Source organism: Hyperoodon ampullatus (assembly GCF_949752795.1).
Source record: "Hyperoodon ampullatus genome assembly, chromosome: 6".
Taxonomy (NCBI): Eukaryota; Metazoa; Chordata; class Mammalia; order Artiodactyla; family Ziphiidae; genus Hyperoodon; species Hyperoodon ampullatus.
This window is the reverse complement of record NC_136919.1, coordinates 19987548-20004303: the sequence shown is the minus strand read 5'-3', so window position 1 is coordinate 20004303 and position 16756 is coordinate 19987548. Positions and strand designations below refer to the sequence as shown.

The window sequence follows — 16756 nt, the reverse complement described above, 5'->3', positions numbered from 1 at the left end:
AGTAGACCGTTCCCTAGTTTCACAAATGGGCTGCCAGCTTTGGCTACTCCAGCAACGTGCCAAGAGATTCTATCGAGGAGGCTGGAGAAGGCCCTGGAGAGTTGGGGGGCCCCGTTGTTCAGGGGAGACCAGTCCTGGGAAGAGGGCCCAGAGGCTCCCATGGGCAATGTGCTCCTGCTCAGGTGGGTGGGAGCAGAACCAGGGCAGGGTCGGGGTGGAGGTCAGATCAACCTGTGTCTGAATCCTGGCCTCGCCTCCTCTGGGCTCTGTGGTCTTCAGTTATGGCCTCACTTCCCTGAGCCTCAGGGATCCACTCTGTAAGATGGGATCTTCGCTCCCGCTCTTGTTAGGACCACAGACACACCCGGTCCAGTCCAGTCAAGTGATTAAGAAGGTAGTCCCTACACCCAGATCACCTGGGTTCAAATCCTAGCTCTATCACTCATTTAATTGCAACTCTGAGCACATTTTTTACCCCTCTCCCCACCCCCATGCCTCAATTTCTTCATCTTTAAAATGGGAATAATATTAGTACCTAACTTGGGAGAATGTTGTGAGGATTTAAGGAAACTAGCACATATATAGTGCCTAGTACATAGTAAGCACTCAAGAAGCACTAGTTATAATAATAATAATGATAAATTTAATAATAATCATAATATGAATGATTTTACTCTTACTTGTTAATAATAAAGTACTGTTAATATGTAGTGATTCAGTAGTAGTAGTAGTAGTAGTAGTAGTAGTAGTAGTAGTAGTAGTAGTAGTGTTTTACACACACACGTAAGATATTTTATGCCTGGTAGCAGCCATCTGGAGTGCTGCATTGAGAAAGATTTCAAAGTCACGTTGGAAATTAGTGGGAGAGGGTGCTGCAAATTGGTGATGTCTGCCTTGGCTTGGGGTGAGGAAGTGTCAACACATGAGTCATACATTTGTCATCCCTGATGTCCTTTGCTGAGCACCTTCTCTGGCACAAGGCACTGACCTGAATGCTTCGGAAAAAGAAATATCTGCGATGAGTGTTAGAGAACCTGACATTATGAGGATCTCAGAAGTCTACGGGTCCAACCTTCTCTAAGCTCAGCAGGACTCCCTTCTGGAGCATTTTGGTCATACGGTCATTAAACTCCAACTTGAACACCCTGGTGTTGGAAGCTCCCTCCTGTGAAAGCCCATCTGCGTTCACAGAGCTCTCATTGTGCAGGGTTTTCCTGTGTTTTGAGCCCAGCTCATCTCCCTGCCCCTGGGAGAGGCTGTTCAAGATGTAAAGATGGTTGTTGTCTGTTCTTCCCAAGGCTCCTTCTTCAGGCTATATGATCCCCGTCCCCAAAGCGTTTCTGAAGGGATGTTTACGTATCTTGGCTGTCATCTTGGCACATGTGCCTATTTGTCATTGTTGGCGCCCACTAGGTTGGATCCTGAGAGGGGCAAGAATATTGCTTGGCCAAATGCACGCAGATCCTGGAGACTATGCCATCATAGCCCTTGGCCTTCCTGACTCTTTACGAAGCTCTTTCCCACCGTTGCTCCCCTTTGCTCTCCACAGTTAGGGCTGCCAGATAAAATATAAGACGCCCAGTGAAATTTGAATTTCAAATACAATATTTAGAACACACTTATACTAAAATATCATTCATTTGTTTGATTGTTTATCTGACATTCAGATTTTAACTGGGCACCCTGTTATTTTGGTTATTTTTTTTAATTTTTTTTTTGCGGTACGTGGGCCTCTCTCTGTTGTGGCCTCTCCCATTGCGGAGCACAGGCTCCGGACGCGCAGGCTCAGCAGCCATGGCTCACGGGCCCAGCCACTCCGCGGCATGTGGGATCTTCCCAGACCGGGACATGAACCCGTGTCCCCTGCATCGGCAGGCGGACTCTCAACCACTGCACCACCAGGGAAGCCCAGGCATCCTGTATTTTTATTCACTCAATCTGGCAACCCTGTGCTCAGTACCTCTTAGGAGAATCCCATTGGGCAGATGGGCAGACTGAGTCCCTAGGTCAAGGTCACACCCAAGGCAGGAGAAGATGGAGGCATGATCAGAGGCCATGCCCCCCAACTCCTAGTTCAGGGCACTTCTCTTCCTGCCCCTCTTCTGCGGGGCCTGAGCTAGGGGTGAGCCCTGGGTGTCCCTGCATTTCTCAGGCCCTGCACCCCCTCCTGATCCCCTTTCCAAAGAGCTGCTGTCCACCCCCCACACCCCCAGCCCGCCCTTGCCTTATGTGTTTCTCTGGCCACTTTCAGTCTTGCTTCCTGTTTTTAAATCCCCTTTGGTGCCAAGGTGACATTCTTTTTCCCTTATGCCTGGGGGTGCCACAGGGCTGGACCTGCACCCACCAAATCACCACCACTCTCCTCCAAGCCAGTGCCCTCTCCCACCCAAGGCACCCCCTCCTGACCTGGATTTTTGGGGACAGCAGCCTCTGTGCTTGGGGAAACAAATTGTTTCCCCAAAGAGTTGGAGAGGAAAGGAATTTTCTAACCAGGAGCTAAAGGGAAGAGGGATCGTGAGTCACCTACGGTTTTCCAGAGGATGTGGGTTTTTAGCTGAGCAAATGGGAATTCCACATACTAATAATCATTTTAGTGGGGCTTCAGATTTATACAATGCCTTCTGTCTAGTCAGCCGAAGCAATTTGCATGCAGACTGAAGTCGAAACTTCCCCTGTCCCCTGGGTCCTTGCAGGCGGGAGGAAGGGTGAGGAGGACAGATTAACATGTATGGAGCTTCTGTCTCTGCTCTGTGTGTGCTTGACACGCATTAGGCTGGGAGCCTCGAGACGCTTGAGGCGGGCGGCAGCAGCCTGGTCACCCCGATGAGGAGGCTGAGTGGAGCCTGAGGTCACCAGCTAGGGACTTGCAACCCAGGCCTGTGTGACCCCAATCTCATCAGCCGCTGGTGGCCCTCTGCAGAGACAGCCTGGAAACAGCCCCCTTTGAGTAACTGAAACCCTTTGGCTGGGCTTCAAGCAAAGTGTGCCTGTTTCCAGAATCTGCTCAACAAAGAAAATTTCTGGCTTTTTTATTCTGAGCGACACAAAGGGAATTTTGGCTTCTCCATTTAATGAGACCCAAAGAATATGTGATCTGGCCAAATGCCAGCATGTGGGATATAGTGGACAAGTCTACCACACTCTGTTACTAAATGATCATCTGGCTTTATTTCTTTGTCTAGAAATCAAGGTCAGGAACCCCACTAGCTGGCATTGACCAAACCCTCGTGTGCTGGGTCCTGTGCTAGGTATTTAATTATCATAGCAGGCTTCTGAGTGGGAAGTGGGATTACAATTGTACAGTCAAGGAAACCGAGGCTCAGAGAGGCTGAAGCACCTGCCCGAGGTCACCCAGCTGTTAAGCTAGAGCTCGGCCTGTGTTTACAGCTCGTGAACTTCACCGCTGCACCTAGTTCCACGAATGGAGAGAGTATGTGAGAGTGTGGACCGGGCAGTGCCAGTGGCTGTTCTCTGTGAGAGATGGTGCTTATTAAGACCACACAGGAGCTGGGACTGGCCACAGCTCCCAGGTCCTGTCCCCAGGGGTCTGACCCCCATCAGAGTTTCTGGAAAGAGGCCTTGTTGCCTTAAAAGGCAATTCCAGGCAACACTGTGGCCAGATTTTAACCTAGAGGGTTTGTAAATGACAGTAGTGTGCAGACTTCTTTTTCACCCACTGATTTAGCCACTTTTCGTGAGGGCTTCCTCTGGGGCATGGGACAGGCAGTGGCCACACAGGCACCCGCGTCAATGGTCATGGGTATGGAACAGGCCATGAGCGAAAGCCATGTCAGGCTCAGACATGATGGCAGGGGCCTGACCTGGCCTGTGGGGTCAGGGAGGTGATGCTGGTGGTGAGGGCAGAGGACAATGTGAGCTCAGGGCGGAGCACTCAGTATAGGAAGCAGTGGCCAAGGATGGCCCGGCTGCAGAGGAACAGCAGGGCAGGAAGGTAAGGCATGGCGAGGGAGGGAGGGAGCTCTGCCAGCACCCGTGAGGGTAGGTGATGGGAGCCCCCTAGGTTTTCTTTCAGGGGTCCTGGGCAAACGCCAGCCTGGATGCTTTCCGGCACACGGGACGCCGGAGTGGGACTCTTAGCCTGTTTTTGAATCTCAAGCCTGTCCTCACACCCTGTCACTTATGAGTGAGCGCAATGAGGAAAGGCATCCTTGGGCCCTTTATTAGAGTAAACAGAGTCAATCCCAGGCTTGTGAGCATGGTCTGTGGGCCCAGGCGGACAGACAGACCTGTTCTGGCCCTGCCTATGTCCCCTGCTTGCTGCATAGTCTTGGGTTAGTTGCTTCACCTCACTCTGAGCCTCGGTTTTCTCATCTGTGAAATGGAATGGCACTGATGATGGTGTTGACCTCATGGGGTTACTGTGAGCAGTTGGTGAGCGTCTGAACAGAGCTGATGAGACTGGGAAGTGTCTGGCGTGGTGCCTGGCACACAGTAGGAGCTCCTCCAGTGGTCACAGATGTGGTTGGTTGGTTGGTTGTGTTCTTGATGGGAGTCAACGAGATGAAGGACAAAGTGTGTGGAGCAGGGTCTGGGAGTTTAGGCAAACATGGAAACAGGTTCCCAATTACAGGCATGACTCACTGTTCTTTCTCGTGGGACGTGATATTGTGTGTCACTTGGCCAAGCTGCCCACGACAGTATCGAGCACGGAGCAGACTGGTATCTGCAGGCTGAACTGGGGGGAATGTGGCCTGAGGTTTTCTCTGTTCTCCCCCAAATGCTTTTATAGTCCAACGTGGGGATCCTGCCCACGTGAAGAAGACCTGCCCTGAGCAAGCGGCCACCTTCTCCCCGTGTGCCCTGCAGCCAGAGCCTCTTTTCCACGGGTTCTTGGGTGGGATGCCATGCTGGCCCTCGCCTCCGCCACACACAGACCCCCTTGGAGAGGCTCGCAGGGGTCGCACACACATGCCGGGCTGTGTGGTACCTACACGGGCATCAGTCGGGCCTGTACTGAATTCACCTTCCACACAACAAGCCGCCGTCAGGTCTGGAGCGGGGAAGAGGGAGCCTGTGTTCCCGGAGCTGCTGGCTGGTCCTCTCTGCTCGAGGCCTCGGCCCCCATCGGAGCCAACTGCGCTAGCAGGGCCTAGTCTGTTTATTTGTGCACCACGGGGAACGCTGGGTGGCCACCCCTTGCTCCCTTCCTCCAGGAAGAGAGAGGGAGCGGGGAGCCACAGCCAAAGCCTCCTGCTGAAATGCTCTTCTCTGAGGGGCTGGCTTTCCTTCAGTCCAGGCTCTCCCTGGCCAGCGATCCTGGCTTCTCCTCTCCAAAGATTACCTCAGAATTGCTTAGAAGCTCTGGGGACAGACTGCCTGGTGTGAATCCCAGCTCTGCCCAGCTCTGTGATTTGCTCAAGCCCTCGCCTCTCAGAGCCTCAGTTTCCTCATCTGTAAAATGGGGAGAGTAGCAGAGGGACCATGAAGGGCTGTCGTGAGGAGTCACGGAGTTGAGGCATGTGAAGTGCGTAACACAGTGCTTACCAGCCAGTGTCATTTGTATCGCTATCATCACCTGTTAAACTGAGAGCCCGCTTTCTTAATAGGATTACTTGATGGGAACTGAAAGCAGAGTTCCTTGGCAAAGGCTCAGCTAGGTTTGGTTTGACCCAATCAGGTGGGTTCAGGGGGGCGGGGGGTGAGAATCTGCATTGCCTCAGCCAGGCCTTGCTGTTGCCGTCTGTGCGCTCCAGTGTTTCCCTCTGTCTCTCTCCTGGGGACATGCCACTGCACAGGCTCCTCGGCCCGTCCGCCCGTCCGTACGCAGGAGACAGCAGGAACGTGATGTTTCATTCTCTGCCGGCCTCCCTCTGAGCTGTCTCCAGGCAGCTCCCACAGGAACCCGTTCTTGAACCTGGCCACCTGGAGGAGCCTTGGTTCCTCAATGCTTCAGAGCATTTGTCAGGGCGCCTCTGTGGAGCCTGATTCAGGGATGTGGGAAACTGAGGCCCAGAGAGGTGAAGCACATTGACTGGGCTCACACAGCAGCCAGACACTCAGATCGGTCACAGAGGATGGACAAGGGAGAGAAGAGGTTATTTCAGGGGCTCCCTTTCTCTGGGGGGGCGCTTACTGTGATGGCTGTGGCTGAGGGCAGTGGTGATGGGGGAGGGCAGGAAGTGAGAACGAGACTTCAGGGAAAGAGGGTGGGCTTGTTTAGAGAAAATCCATTCACCCCTTCCCTTTAGACCAGGGTTTCTCACCTCAATGCAACTGACATTAGAGCCAGCTAATTCTTTGCTGTGGGGCCTCCACCCACGAGATGCCAGTGGCACCTCTTCAGTTGTAACCACCAAAAATGCTTCCAGGCAGTGCCAAGTACTTTATACATGTAAGTCAATTACTTCTCCAAACAACTCTAGGAAACGCAGAGTATTAGTCCCTGTTTTAGATGAGGGAACTGAGGCACGGAGAGGTTAACCCCCGAAATGGCACAGTGAGTGAGCAGCAAAGGAGAGGTGGGACGGGGGTCTGGCCTTGACCTCCACTCACTGCCTCCCGGCCTTTCCCCAGCCCTCAGTGAAGGGCCCCCCGTGAAGGGAACGTGACTCTCCAGGGTCTAGGACCTCCTCTGCTCTCGCCTTGGACGGTCTGATCTGATCTGACGCTGGGTCTCCAGCCTGTGGTCCAGGACCTACCCGCTGATCTTAGTGTCCTACAGGGTCCATCTGCACCTCGGGTGTCTGTGATTGACAGCCCCACCCCTTCCTTGCTGCTGTCCCAAGGAGGTGGCCCAGCTTCTGGAAGCAGAAAGTTCCTGCCCCTCACTAAGCTAGAGGAGTCGAAGCCTCTGTGTGTGCTTATTTAACCCTCATAACAGCTTTCAGGGCGAGGGATCATTGTCCCCGTTTTATAGGTCAGGAGATCGAGGTCCACAGAAGCCCAGTGAAATGCCCTGAGTCCCTTAACTAGTATGGGATGTAAAGAATCTAATAGGACGTGGAAAGGAGTGGTAAACGGGACAGCAATCAAGAAATGAACTTGGGAGAGGTCCTCTGTGAAATTGACTCCGGTACTTCAGTGGAGATGAACGTGCCTAATTACAAGGTCAACCCAGGGGGATTGCGTCCTCGAAATCCTTCCCAGGTCCAGCCTCCTGTGAGCCAGCTCTCATGGCTTCCTCTTCTCTTTCTCTTCCCAGGGCGACATGGGAGCATTGGGTCCAATTGGCTACCCAGGACCCAAGGGCATGAAGGTAAACGAGAGCTGTCCCTTAATTCGAGTCTCATCACAGCCGGGCACCCCTTGACTCATTTCAGCCCGGAAGGAAGGCTACCCTGATACGGTGTTGGGGGGCACTCAGAGGGGGGCTGGGGTGGAACGTGGCAGATCAGGGGCTCAGTGCTTCTCAGTCCTGAGAGCCGGTCATCGGCCGCATGTCATTCATGCCAGACATCTTCATTGGACGGCAGTCCTCCAGCTGTGCATGAGTCAGACTTGGTTCTGGACTTCAGGGCACTGAAAGTCCAGTGGGGGCCATTACCAGGAGCACAGAAACTCTATATAATGGCGAGCCAGTGAGTTCAGGACATCCCTGAGTAGGATGGGCGTGCAGGAGAAAGGTGGGCTAAAATTGCCCGGACCACGTTCCAGGGATGACTCCATTTGGCCAACAAGCGTGTGACGCGGCTCATGAAGCCCATCTCTCCCCATTGGCACCCTTCTCCCCTGGATGTGTCCAGAGCACTGCAATTCACAAGTCCACTGCCCCTTCTCATGGTCCTGCAATCCACACCACTGCCCTTTGGGCTGGGGCCCCGGCATGGGGTCTTGCAGCAAGCCAGTGGGTTTACGCCAGGGCTCTTGACTTGTGGGGTTTTGAACGTCCCTCACAGCTGAACCCTGGCCTCTGTTTTGCAGGGACTGATGGGAAACGTGGGGGAACCCGGACTGAAAGGTGATAAGGTGATCTGAATACTCCCTTATTGCACTGTGTTTTGTCTGCATGCGAACCCCCTCAGCCTCGACGCTGCTGCTGATTTCTTGCCAGGTCCACTCCCCTGCACTCTTACTGCCTTCCCTCTGGCCCCGCTAAATCTGCGCTCCCCAGCTTCTTCCTTGTTAACTCTGGGTGGGACCCAGGAAGATGGTTCTGGAGGCATGCAGACCTTGGCAGACAGAGTGTGGGGGGCTCTTGAGACCCGGGTCGGGGGTAGGGTAAGGCAGGTCTCCGAATTTGGGGAGCAAAGCTGAGGCCAACGCCACAGAACCCGGGGTGGGCGGGGAGGAGCGGTGCTGAGATGATGGGCCCCAGGGCAGGGCTGAGGGGGGGTCCAGAGACCCCTCCCAGGCGTAGGAGGAAACAGACGCACATCAGCCGCCCAGATGAGAACAGGGAGCCCCATCCCAGTGTCTGAAAATGCAACGGAAAAGCCAGGACGGGCCCCTGAGCTCCCACCTGCTTTCCTGCCAGCTGCCATGTGCCCTCCGCAGCCCTGCTGCTGAACTGACCCCGGGCCAAACCAGAGCTGGAGGTGGGTAGGTGGGACCCCGGGGCCCAACATGAGGCAGCACCTGGCCTGGGTCCTGCAGCATCTAAGCCAAGAGACATGGAGGGCAGGGAGTGGTGCCCCTGTGCTCTGCCCTGTGGCCATCTCCCTGCCCTCCCCTCTGGCTCAGGGAGTGTGGGAGAGCTTCTGGCAACATCCCAGGTTCCATACCTGAGCCAATAAGAGCTGCTCAGCTGCTACCGGGGCCAGGCTGCCTCTGCACCTGTCTTCAGATGACTGCTCCTCCTAAATCCGAGGAACAGGTACAGGTACAGGTACAGGTACCGGCACCGGCGCTGAGCCCGCTCTGAGTGCTTTGCGGGGCTTAGCCCGGTCATCCTCCACCCCTCTGTGAGATAGGAAGCTTGCCGAGCACAGACAGCTGGTAAGTAGTGTCAGGATTTGAACCCAGGCACTGCCGACAGAGACCTCCACCACGAAGCAAGACTGAGGTTGGAAGGGCAGAGCCAGTGAGGCCCTTAAGAGGTCACCTCCTCCGGTGCCTACATTTCACAGCCGGGGAAGCAGACCCAAAGAGGAGAAGAGATGCATCGAAGGAAACTCAGTGATCTGTTGGAGCCAGCCCAGACCCTGGACTCAGAAAATTAGAGCTGCTGGGCAGAAATGGGCACCCCAGATTGTCTCACCCACTCCCGCCCCTAGGTACCTGGCCGTGCCGTGCTCAGCCCAGTCTTCTCATCTGTTTCCCCTTTTCCCATCTCCTCCCGTCACGCCCAAGCCTCCGGCTGCGGCTCCCTCTGCCTCGCCGACTCAGCTCTGCCCTGCTGCCTTTGCTAAGCCCCCTCTTCCACGGCCCTCCCTCTGGAGATGCAGGGGCTTTCTGCTGGAGGTGGGGCTTCCCCACAGCTACCTGTTTACCCTGCGGTGTGAGTCATCAGCACTCTGGAAATGTTGAAGTCATGGAGGAGCGGAAGGAAGTGGGGGAAATCGGAGTGTAGGCAGGGAGCTTTTTATAGGCCCTTTGCAGAGCTGGCCTCCAGCTCACTGTTTCTTCAGGAACATGGCAATCAACGTGTTACATAGAACTCGGCTGGCTTGCTGACTGGTGGTGCCTGGGACATTGAGAGAGGCGAAAGCACTGGGAAAAAAAAAAAAAAAAAGAGGAGAAAATTATTTTCCTGTTCGTAGATCTCAGGAAAATCAAATAAGTCTTAAGCGTTGAAAAAAAAGAAAAATAAGAAAAGCAAAAGAAATCTCTTTTCTGCCCCTTTGGCTGGGGCAGGGTCTTAATATTTCGGGGGGCAGGGTTCTGATCAGCCCCTCTTCACTCCCACCCTACCCCCTGGCCCTCCCCTGGGGTGATAGAGCCACCCCTTCATGTTCCATGGTCCTCCTGCCCAGAATCCCAGATTGTCCATGACCCAGCCTGGCCTCAGTCCCACTTACAACAACCTGGCTCCCTCTCCCACCATGGCAGCACATTCTGGAACCCAGGCTCCTGTGCCAGGCCCAGCTTTCTCCAAATCCATTGTCCTGATTTCTTAGGTGCCTTTGAAACTTTTTTTTTTAAACCATCTTACTCCTCCTTTGGACATTAAAAAAAAAATGTTCCTTGGTTCCTAAAATTCTGGGATATTGTACAAGATTTTCCAAACTGGAAAAACCAAAGTAAGTTAAACTTTTTTTTTATTTAAAAAAAAAATCTGGCTTTTGTTCTACCAAGGAAGTTCTGCTGGATCATGGCCTTAGCTGCACAACATGAGTTCTCTAAGATTCTCCATTCTTCCTGGGTTTTTCTCCCCATTCCTCCAACTGCTCCCAGGGCTGTGAATGTTTTCTGAGTCCTGGGGCCAATGTACCAACATGGAAAGCTGGAAATGATGAGGGCTGTGTGAGACAGTTCCAGCTCCACGGAGAAACATCTCCCAATCTGGTTCTGCGACAGCTCATTTACCAGGATGTGGCTGAATACAGGGAGGGACTAGAAGAGGCCTCCGACAGCCAGAATCAGTGTCACCAAGCCCATGCAGTGTGTCGTCTTAGAAAAGAAACACCCAGACCTAACTCGAGACCAGTTTACTCGCTGTTTACACATAGTCTTAACTAACCAGGTGCTCCGGTTTCTCATGCTATAGCTGATTAAAAGCAGCTAATTAACAGTAGACCGAAGCAGATTGCTGGCATAGAAACTCCCACAGAAGGACGAAATGACAGCTCACAGCCTGGTGGTGAAAAATATCAAACAACAGATGCAAGCACTCAGAACCCTCAGTGGTGTAGGGCCACTGTCCAGGCTGCACGCTCCTCTGTGTGACATCAGTTGATGATGAGGAGGCTGAAAGATCAAGGCACAGCTCCTTTGACCCTCAAGTGTCTGTTCTCCTGACAAGGCCACGTGACATTGGGCAGTTTAGTTTCTGTTAGTGGAATGTTCAGCCACGTGAGCAACCCCAGGCAGACCTGCACATAAGCTGGCTTTGTCCCCCCAGGGCCTACCTTCCCTACCCGGGGCAGGGCAGGGCTGGGAGCTGCCCTTTTCTGTAACAAGGCTGCTGCTGGGCAGATCGACTTTGGAAACAGCCTCAGCAGAGCTGTACCCTCCCAGTGGGTCTGGATGTCGGGGAGAATTCCAGAACCCACCGTGGTCTCCATCGTAACCTTCTTTGCTGGTGTGTATTTAGGGTGAACAAGGGGTTCCGGGTGTGTCAGGAGATACCGGATTCCAAGGAGACAAGGTAATTTCAGCAGGTTCGCCCCCTGCCCCCTGCCCTGCCCTTCTCTGGCTCTGGCTTCCTTCCCAGGGCCCGTCAAGGGCCAGGACCCGCCTGTAGGATGGCTTCCTTTCACACAGTCCTGTCTTCTCCATTGTCCGTCTACCCTCTCATTGTCTCTTCCCTGGACTTCACAATGGCCTCCTGACTTATTCCCAGGCCCCAGCCTCTTCCCTCCCAGTCTGTCTTCCTCACCGCCACAAAACTGTTCTGAGGGCCCAGCTCTGCTCTGTGCTCACAGCCCATCCATGGCTTCCTACTGCTCCCAGAGTGGTGTCCTGGCTCCTTGCCCCGGCACCCGGACCCCCCAGTGCACAGGACACTCTGACACTTTCCTGCCTCTTGCCCTTCTAGCCCTGTGCTCCAGCCCCACTGACCTGCCCGCTGCACCTCAAGTTTGCACACACTGCTGCCTAGCCGGGCACACCCTCCGTCCCGCCTGGGCGTGGCCCAGCCCGGCCGCAGAACCCTGCGTGGATGCCATTTTCTCTACCTGCTCAGGAAGTGACCATTCCCTTCTCTGCCATTCTCATTCCCTGCCCATCACCTGCGGTAGCACATTTCTCCCCTGGTTGATGGGGATTTGTGCTCAGCCCCCTGCCAGATAGCAGGTTCCCAAGGATAGGGCCCCCGGCTGGCCTGGAGGAGCTCAGCTTAGGGTACTGCATGGAGTGGTGAACATTTAAGACACGTCTGAGTGAGTAGCTGGCCTGACTGACTGAGGAACCCAGGCAGCCTGCCGAGGCCGGCTCCTCTTTGCCTGTGTCCGGCACCATGTGGCCACATCTGGACCTCACCCAGCCAGTCAACGAGACCCAGATGTTGGCCAGCTCTCCCTCTTCCTCTCCCCTCCCTCCTGGCTGGCCTGTCCTGACCCAGCCTCAGTGTCTCTGGGTTGCGAGCCACGCAGGCCTGGCTGCCTCTCCAGCTGGGCCCCAGGCTCCAGACTTCCCCGGGCATCGAGGGCGCTTCAGTGCTTGCTTGGAGGCCCAGGGTCCCGGGTTCCAGGATGACCTGGTGAGGACAGGAGCTGCTGTTTCACCTTTGCATCCCCGGGTCCCAGCCTATAGGGCTGCCAAGCTGGAACTTGCAAGCAGGGAAGAGGACTGGGGAGCTCATCCTCCCCTCTAAAAGTGGATGTTCTCCAAGCCTCAGGCCGGCAAGAATGACCAAGCGCCGTTGATCTGGCCATTTCCGGTCCTTACTAACCACAGTTTGCTCTGCATCTTTTTCAGGGGAGCCAGGGATTACCAGGGTTCCCAGGCGCACGGGGGAAGCCAGGGCCTGTGGTAAGTACCTTCTGCTCTGAGGTCCCCAACCTCACACTCTCCAAGTGGTCATGGAATGTGGCCAGAGATGCTTTCACATCCAGGATCTCCTTTCCTCTCGCAGCAGCTCTGGGAGGCGAATAGAACAGAGCAGAAATGGAGATTCACCCATTTTACAGATGAGGACACTGAGGCCCAGAGGGGCAGGAGTACACCCAGCGTCATAGATAGGTATCAGTCACTGGCAGACCTCTGGTGAGAATCAGGGCTCCCAATGTCTCGTAAATCATAGTAACATTATTAATAATAGCAGTGGGTGTCATTTATTTATTGAATGTTACTGTGCATCAGATCCTTCCTGTGCTATACCTCTCTGAAGTCTGCCAACAACCCCAGGGGTTAGAGACTTATTGCTCCCATTTTGCAGATGGGGAAAGTGAGGTTCCAAGGTGAAGTGACTTGCCCTGGAGCCTGTGGCTAGCAAGTGTAGGAGATGGGGTTTGAACCGTAGCTCCTTGCAGTTACCTAGGCAGATTTCACTCATATTCTCCTGAGTTTTCCAACCACCCCCAGCCAGGGGGCTAATACAGGAGATCCAGGGAAGGTAGACCCTCACTTAGCCCTGCCTCCTCCACAATCTCTTCTCTTCCATAGGGCAAAGTTGGAGACAAAGGATCCGTTGGGTTTCCTGGGCCCCCTGGACCCGAGGTATGCAATACCCTATTTCTCTGTGTCTGGCTGCTACTGGGACTGGGTGTTGTGCTTGGGAAACCAAGGCTCAGAGACAGGGAGAGACTTGCCTGAGGTCACACAGCAGATGAGATATGGGGCTGAGCATAGAAATTCCTTTTCTGCTTCTGTGCCTCCGGGCTTCCCTAGAGGCTCTCAAAGGCAGTGGCCCAGAAGCTGGCCTCAGACAGCCTCCCCAGCTTCGTAGCTGCCTTTACAGTTTCCAGAAACAAACATCAGGAAAACCCTCTGAGCTCTACTGCCTCGACCCTTCACGGGAGCTCCCCACATTCTCTACCCTGAGGATTGAGGCATCCAACCCCTCTGAGCCCTGGAACTTTTCTAACTGCCCACAGCCACCCTGGAGAAGTGCAGGGCTCACGGCTCACAGGGATGGGGAGCAGGGGACAAGTGTAAAATTCTGGTGTTTGATGGAGAAGGAGAAATAGTGACGGATGGATAAAGCAATTAACATAACAACTCTAGCTGAGTCAGTAGAACCTGAGAGATTCTGATACATGTGATAACGAGCACAGGTATGTTAAACGTTCATCGGGCTTCCCTGGTGGTGAAGTGGTTGAGAGTCCGCCTGCCGATGCAGGGGACACAGGTTCGTGCCCCGGTCTGGGAAGATCCCACATGCCGCGGAGCGGCTGGGCCCGTGAGCCATGGCCGCTGAGCCTACGCGTCCGGAGCCTGTGCTCCGCAACGGGAGAGGCCACAACAGTGAGAGGCCCGCGTACCGCAAAAAAAGAAGAAAAAAAAAAGTTCACCAGCTGGCATTTATGAACAAAGGAGCGAGGCAGCTAGTCGAGCCCCTTTTGCTCTCCCCTCACCCCACCCCAAACCCCAGTACGGGGACCAGCTCTGGAGAGCAGGGTGGACGGTGCTAGGGCTACTGTCTGTCTCAGGGGGTCTAGGTCAGCCCTAGCCGCACCCCACCTCTACACACCTCCCCGGCCTGGGGCCTTGCACATTCGTAAGGTCTCCGAGACAGAAGTCTAGTTCTGCCGGGTTCTCCAGATCCTTCCAGAGATCACTCCTGGTATCGCCCGGATGGATGAGAGAGTGTTTCCTGAAAGCTACAAGTTCTGCTTTCCATTCTGTTGACTTTGGCCATGACACAGTCCTATCTTTAGACGAATGGACTTGGCCTCTCTTCCATGGACCTGGTTCCTTCCCCTGGTCACTGTGGAAAAAGACTTCTCTGAGCGTCCGGGTTTCCCGGCAGTCTGGCCAGTGCGGGTGGAAAGCCTGCTGCCTTACATTTATTAGGCACCTCCTCATGCCAGGAGGCTGCGTCGTATCTTCGGGATGAGAACTGGTCGAATGGTCGCCACAACCGGTGAGGGAGATACTGCTACCACCGTTTACAGATGAGAGAACTGAGTCACAGAGCGGGGGAGTGACCTCCTCAGGGTCACTCTGCTACTTGTAGCAAAGAAGGTCTTTATTTGCTCTTTGGCTCCCTCCTGGGGCCCTGGACAGACGGGGGTGGGGTCTTCCTCCCCCATCTTTGTGTTCTGTTTGGATTGGCAGACTCAGTATCCAGAAGATGGCTCAGCGCAGCTGAAGACAGAAGCTGACGAGCATGTCAGCGCTTTCACGGCTCTTTGCCTCTTTTCGGCCACCGACCGTGGGTGCAGCTCCAGCTCCCTAGCCCCTGTGTGAATTAGCTCTTGCACTCATCAGTGGGTCCGAGCTGTGTGAGGGCTAGAATTTGATCAGGATCCTGACCTTCAAGTTCTCCACGGAGACAGGCCCACCCCAGGCAGACTTGTTTTGTTTTCCCAGGACACGGGACCCAAAACCCTTTGGAATGCAGATTTTTATGGAGTGCTTACCAGGTGCCAAATACTGAACTAAGCGCTGCACTCACCTTACTCTCTTTAAGCCTCGGAACAGCCCTGTTAGATGATTTTATGGTCGCCATTTTAGAGGTGAGGAAGCCGAGGCCCAGAGAGGCTTAGAAACCTGTCCAGGGTCACACAGTGAGTCGGAGCAGAATGGGACTTTGAGTCTTTCAATTTGAAGAAAAAGACATGGGGCTTTAGCTCCATGTGTGTTAGCTCCAAATTCAGGACCATTCTTGCCTTTGCTAATGAGAAGAGTGAGAGAATGCTTGAACTGGAACTTAATGGGAGTTACCAAAAGCCCAAAAGAGGAAGGGGAAAAAGCCACTTACCAAGGCGAAGCGGGGGAGCAGTCTGATCTCAGGGATTCATATAAGAAGGCTTTGGTTTCTGGCTGGCAGAAAACTGAGGGAGTAGTGGGTCTGCCCTGAAAGCAAATGGGGTTCTAGACTGAATTAACAGAGGTATTACACCTAGAACAAGGAAGGGGATGTTCTTATACTGGCCTGTGTTGGTCAGTTCACAGCCAGAGAAGCATGGGTGTCCTAGTGATCACCAGCATTGGAAGGTGGGCAGTTGGAGAAAGCCAGACTGAGGGGCCCTGGGCCCCTGACTAGAAGGGACAGAGGAGGACAGGCCTTTTCTGTTGAGGAAGGGAGGAGATTCTGCTCCGCGTCAGGAAGAAGCTTCCATTGTACAGTCATCCATCTAGTACATCTCAGTGGGAATTTCAGCTTCCGATATGAGCTGAGATTTACTAGATCAGTCCTTTTTTTTTTTTTTTTTTTTTTTTTTTGTGGTACGCGGGCCTCTCACCGCTGCGGCCTCTCCCGTTGCGGAGCACAGGCTCCGGACGCGCAGGCCCAGCGGCCATGGCTCACGGGCCCAGCCGCTCCGCGGCATGTGGGATCTTCCCGGACCGGGGCACGAACCCGTGTCCCCTGCATCGGCAGGCGGACTCTCAACCACTGCGCCACCAGGGAAGCCCTAGATCAGTCCTTTTTGAGCCTTTCAAAGTCACAACAAACCCAGAACATAGAGGATCCCTGCAGTAAAGGATGGCACTTCTCAGAGCAGAGGATGGCTGGCTCTGAGGCCCTGGCTGCCCCAGGCTTAGGACTTGGGAAAGTCTGGATTAGACGAACTTGTGTGCTTGTTCCTGTGCTGAGACCTTCCTGCCTTGTCTTCCTTAATTTTCTCAGCACCTCTCTGAAGTGTAGGGGCTGATTCTTTGTTTTAGAACCGTGATAACTGACTGCCCAGCGTCACATCCCCTGCAGGATGAGATGGAAAACCAGGTCGGTCCCCCTCTAAGACCTGTGGTCTTAACATTTCCCTTCATAGTCCCCCTGGGTGACTTCTGCCCTCTGCTTCCGTTCAGGGATTTCCCGGAGACATTGGCCCCCCTGGGGACAACGGCCCAGAAGGCATGAAGGTGAGTCCCTGCCCAGGGGAGCTCCAGTTGATGAGAATGACAACTCTGTGGAAACCATGGGCCTGCTTCCAAGCCAGCAGGAGTCTTGCCAGCCTGTGATGCAGATGGAGGTGCTGCCTCTGAGACCCCTTTTTGTTCCCTTCTCACCAGGGTAAGCCTGGAGCTCGAGGCCTGCCGGGACCCCGTGGGCAGCTGGGGCCAGAGGTGAGACCGTCTGGCCCTGCCCCCT

At 54.3% G+C, this 16756-nt stretch overlaps 1 protein-coding gene across 1 annotated transcript in view; it reads left to right on the top strand.

The window, feature by feature from the left end:
- The window catches only part of COL27A1 (collagen type XXVII alpha 1 chain), a gene marked incomplete at its 5' end in the record, with an annotated part of 145297 nt that overhangs the window by 62904 nt on the left and 65637 nt on the right, over positions 1 to 16756 (top strand). The window contains 7 exons of the mRNA XM_079706055.1: positions 7163 to 7216; positions 7882 to 7926; positions 11153 to 11206; positions 12478 to 12531; positions 13165 to 13218; positions 16474 to 16527; positions 16678 to 16731. Coding sequence (XP_079562181.1) covers positions 7163 to 7216; positions 7882 to 7926; positions 11153 to 11206; positions 12478 to 12531; positions 13165 to 13218; positions 16474 to 16527; positions 16678 to 16731 — 369 coding nt within the window. The remainder of the gene's footprint in view (positions 1 to 7162; positions 7217 to 7881; positions 7927 to 11152; positions 11207 to 12477; positions 12532 to 13164; positions 13219 to 16473; positions 16528 to 16677; positions 16732 to 16756) is intronic.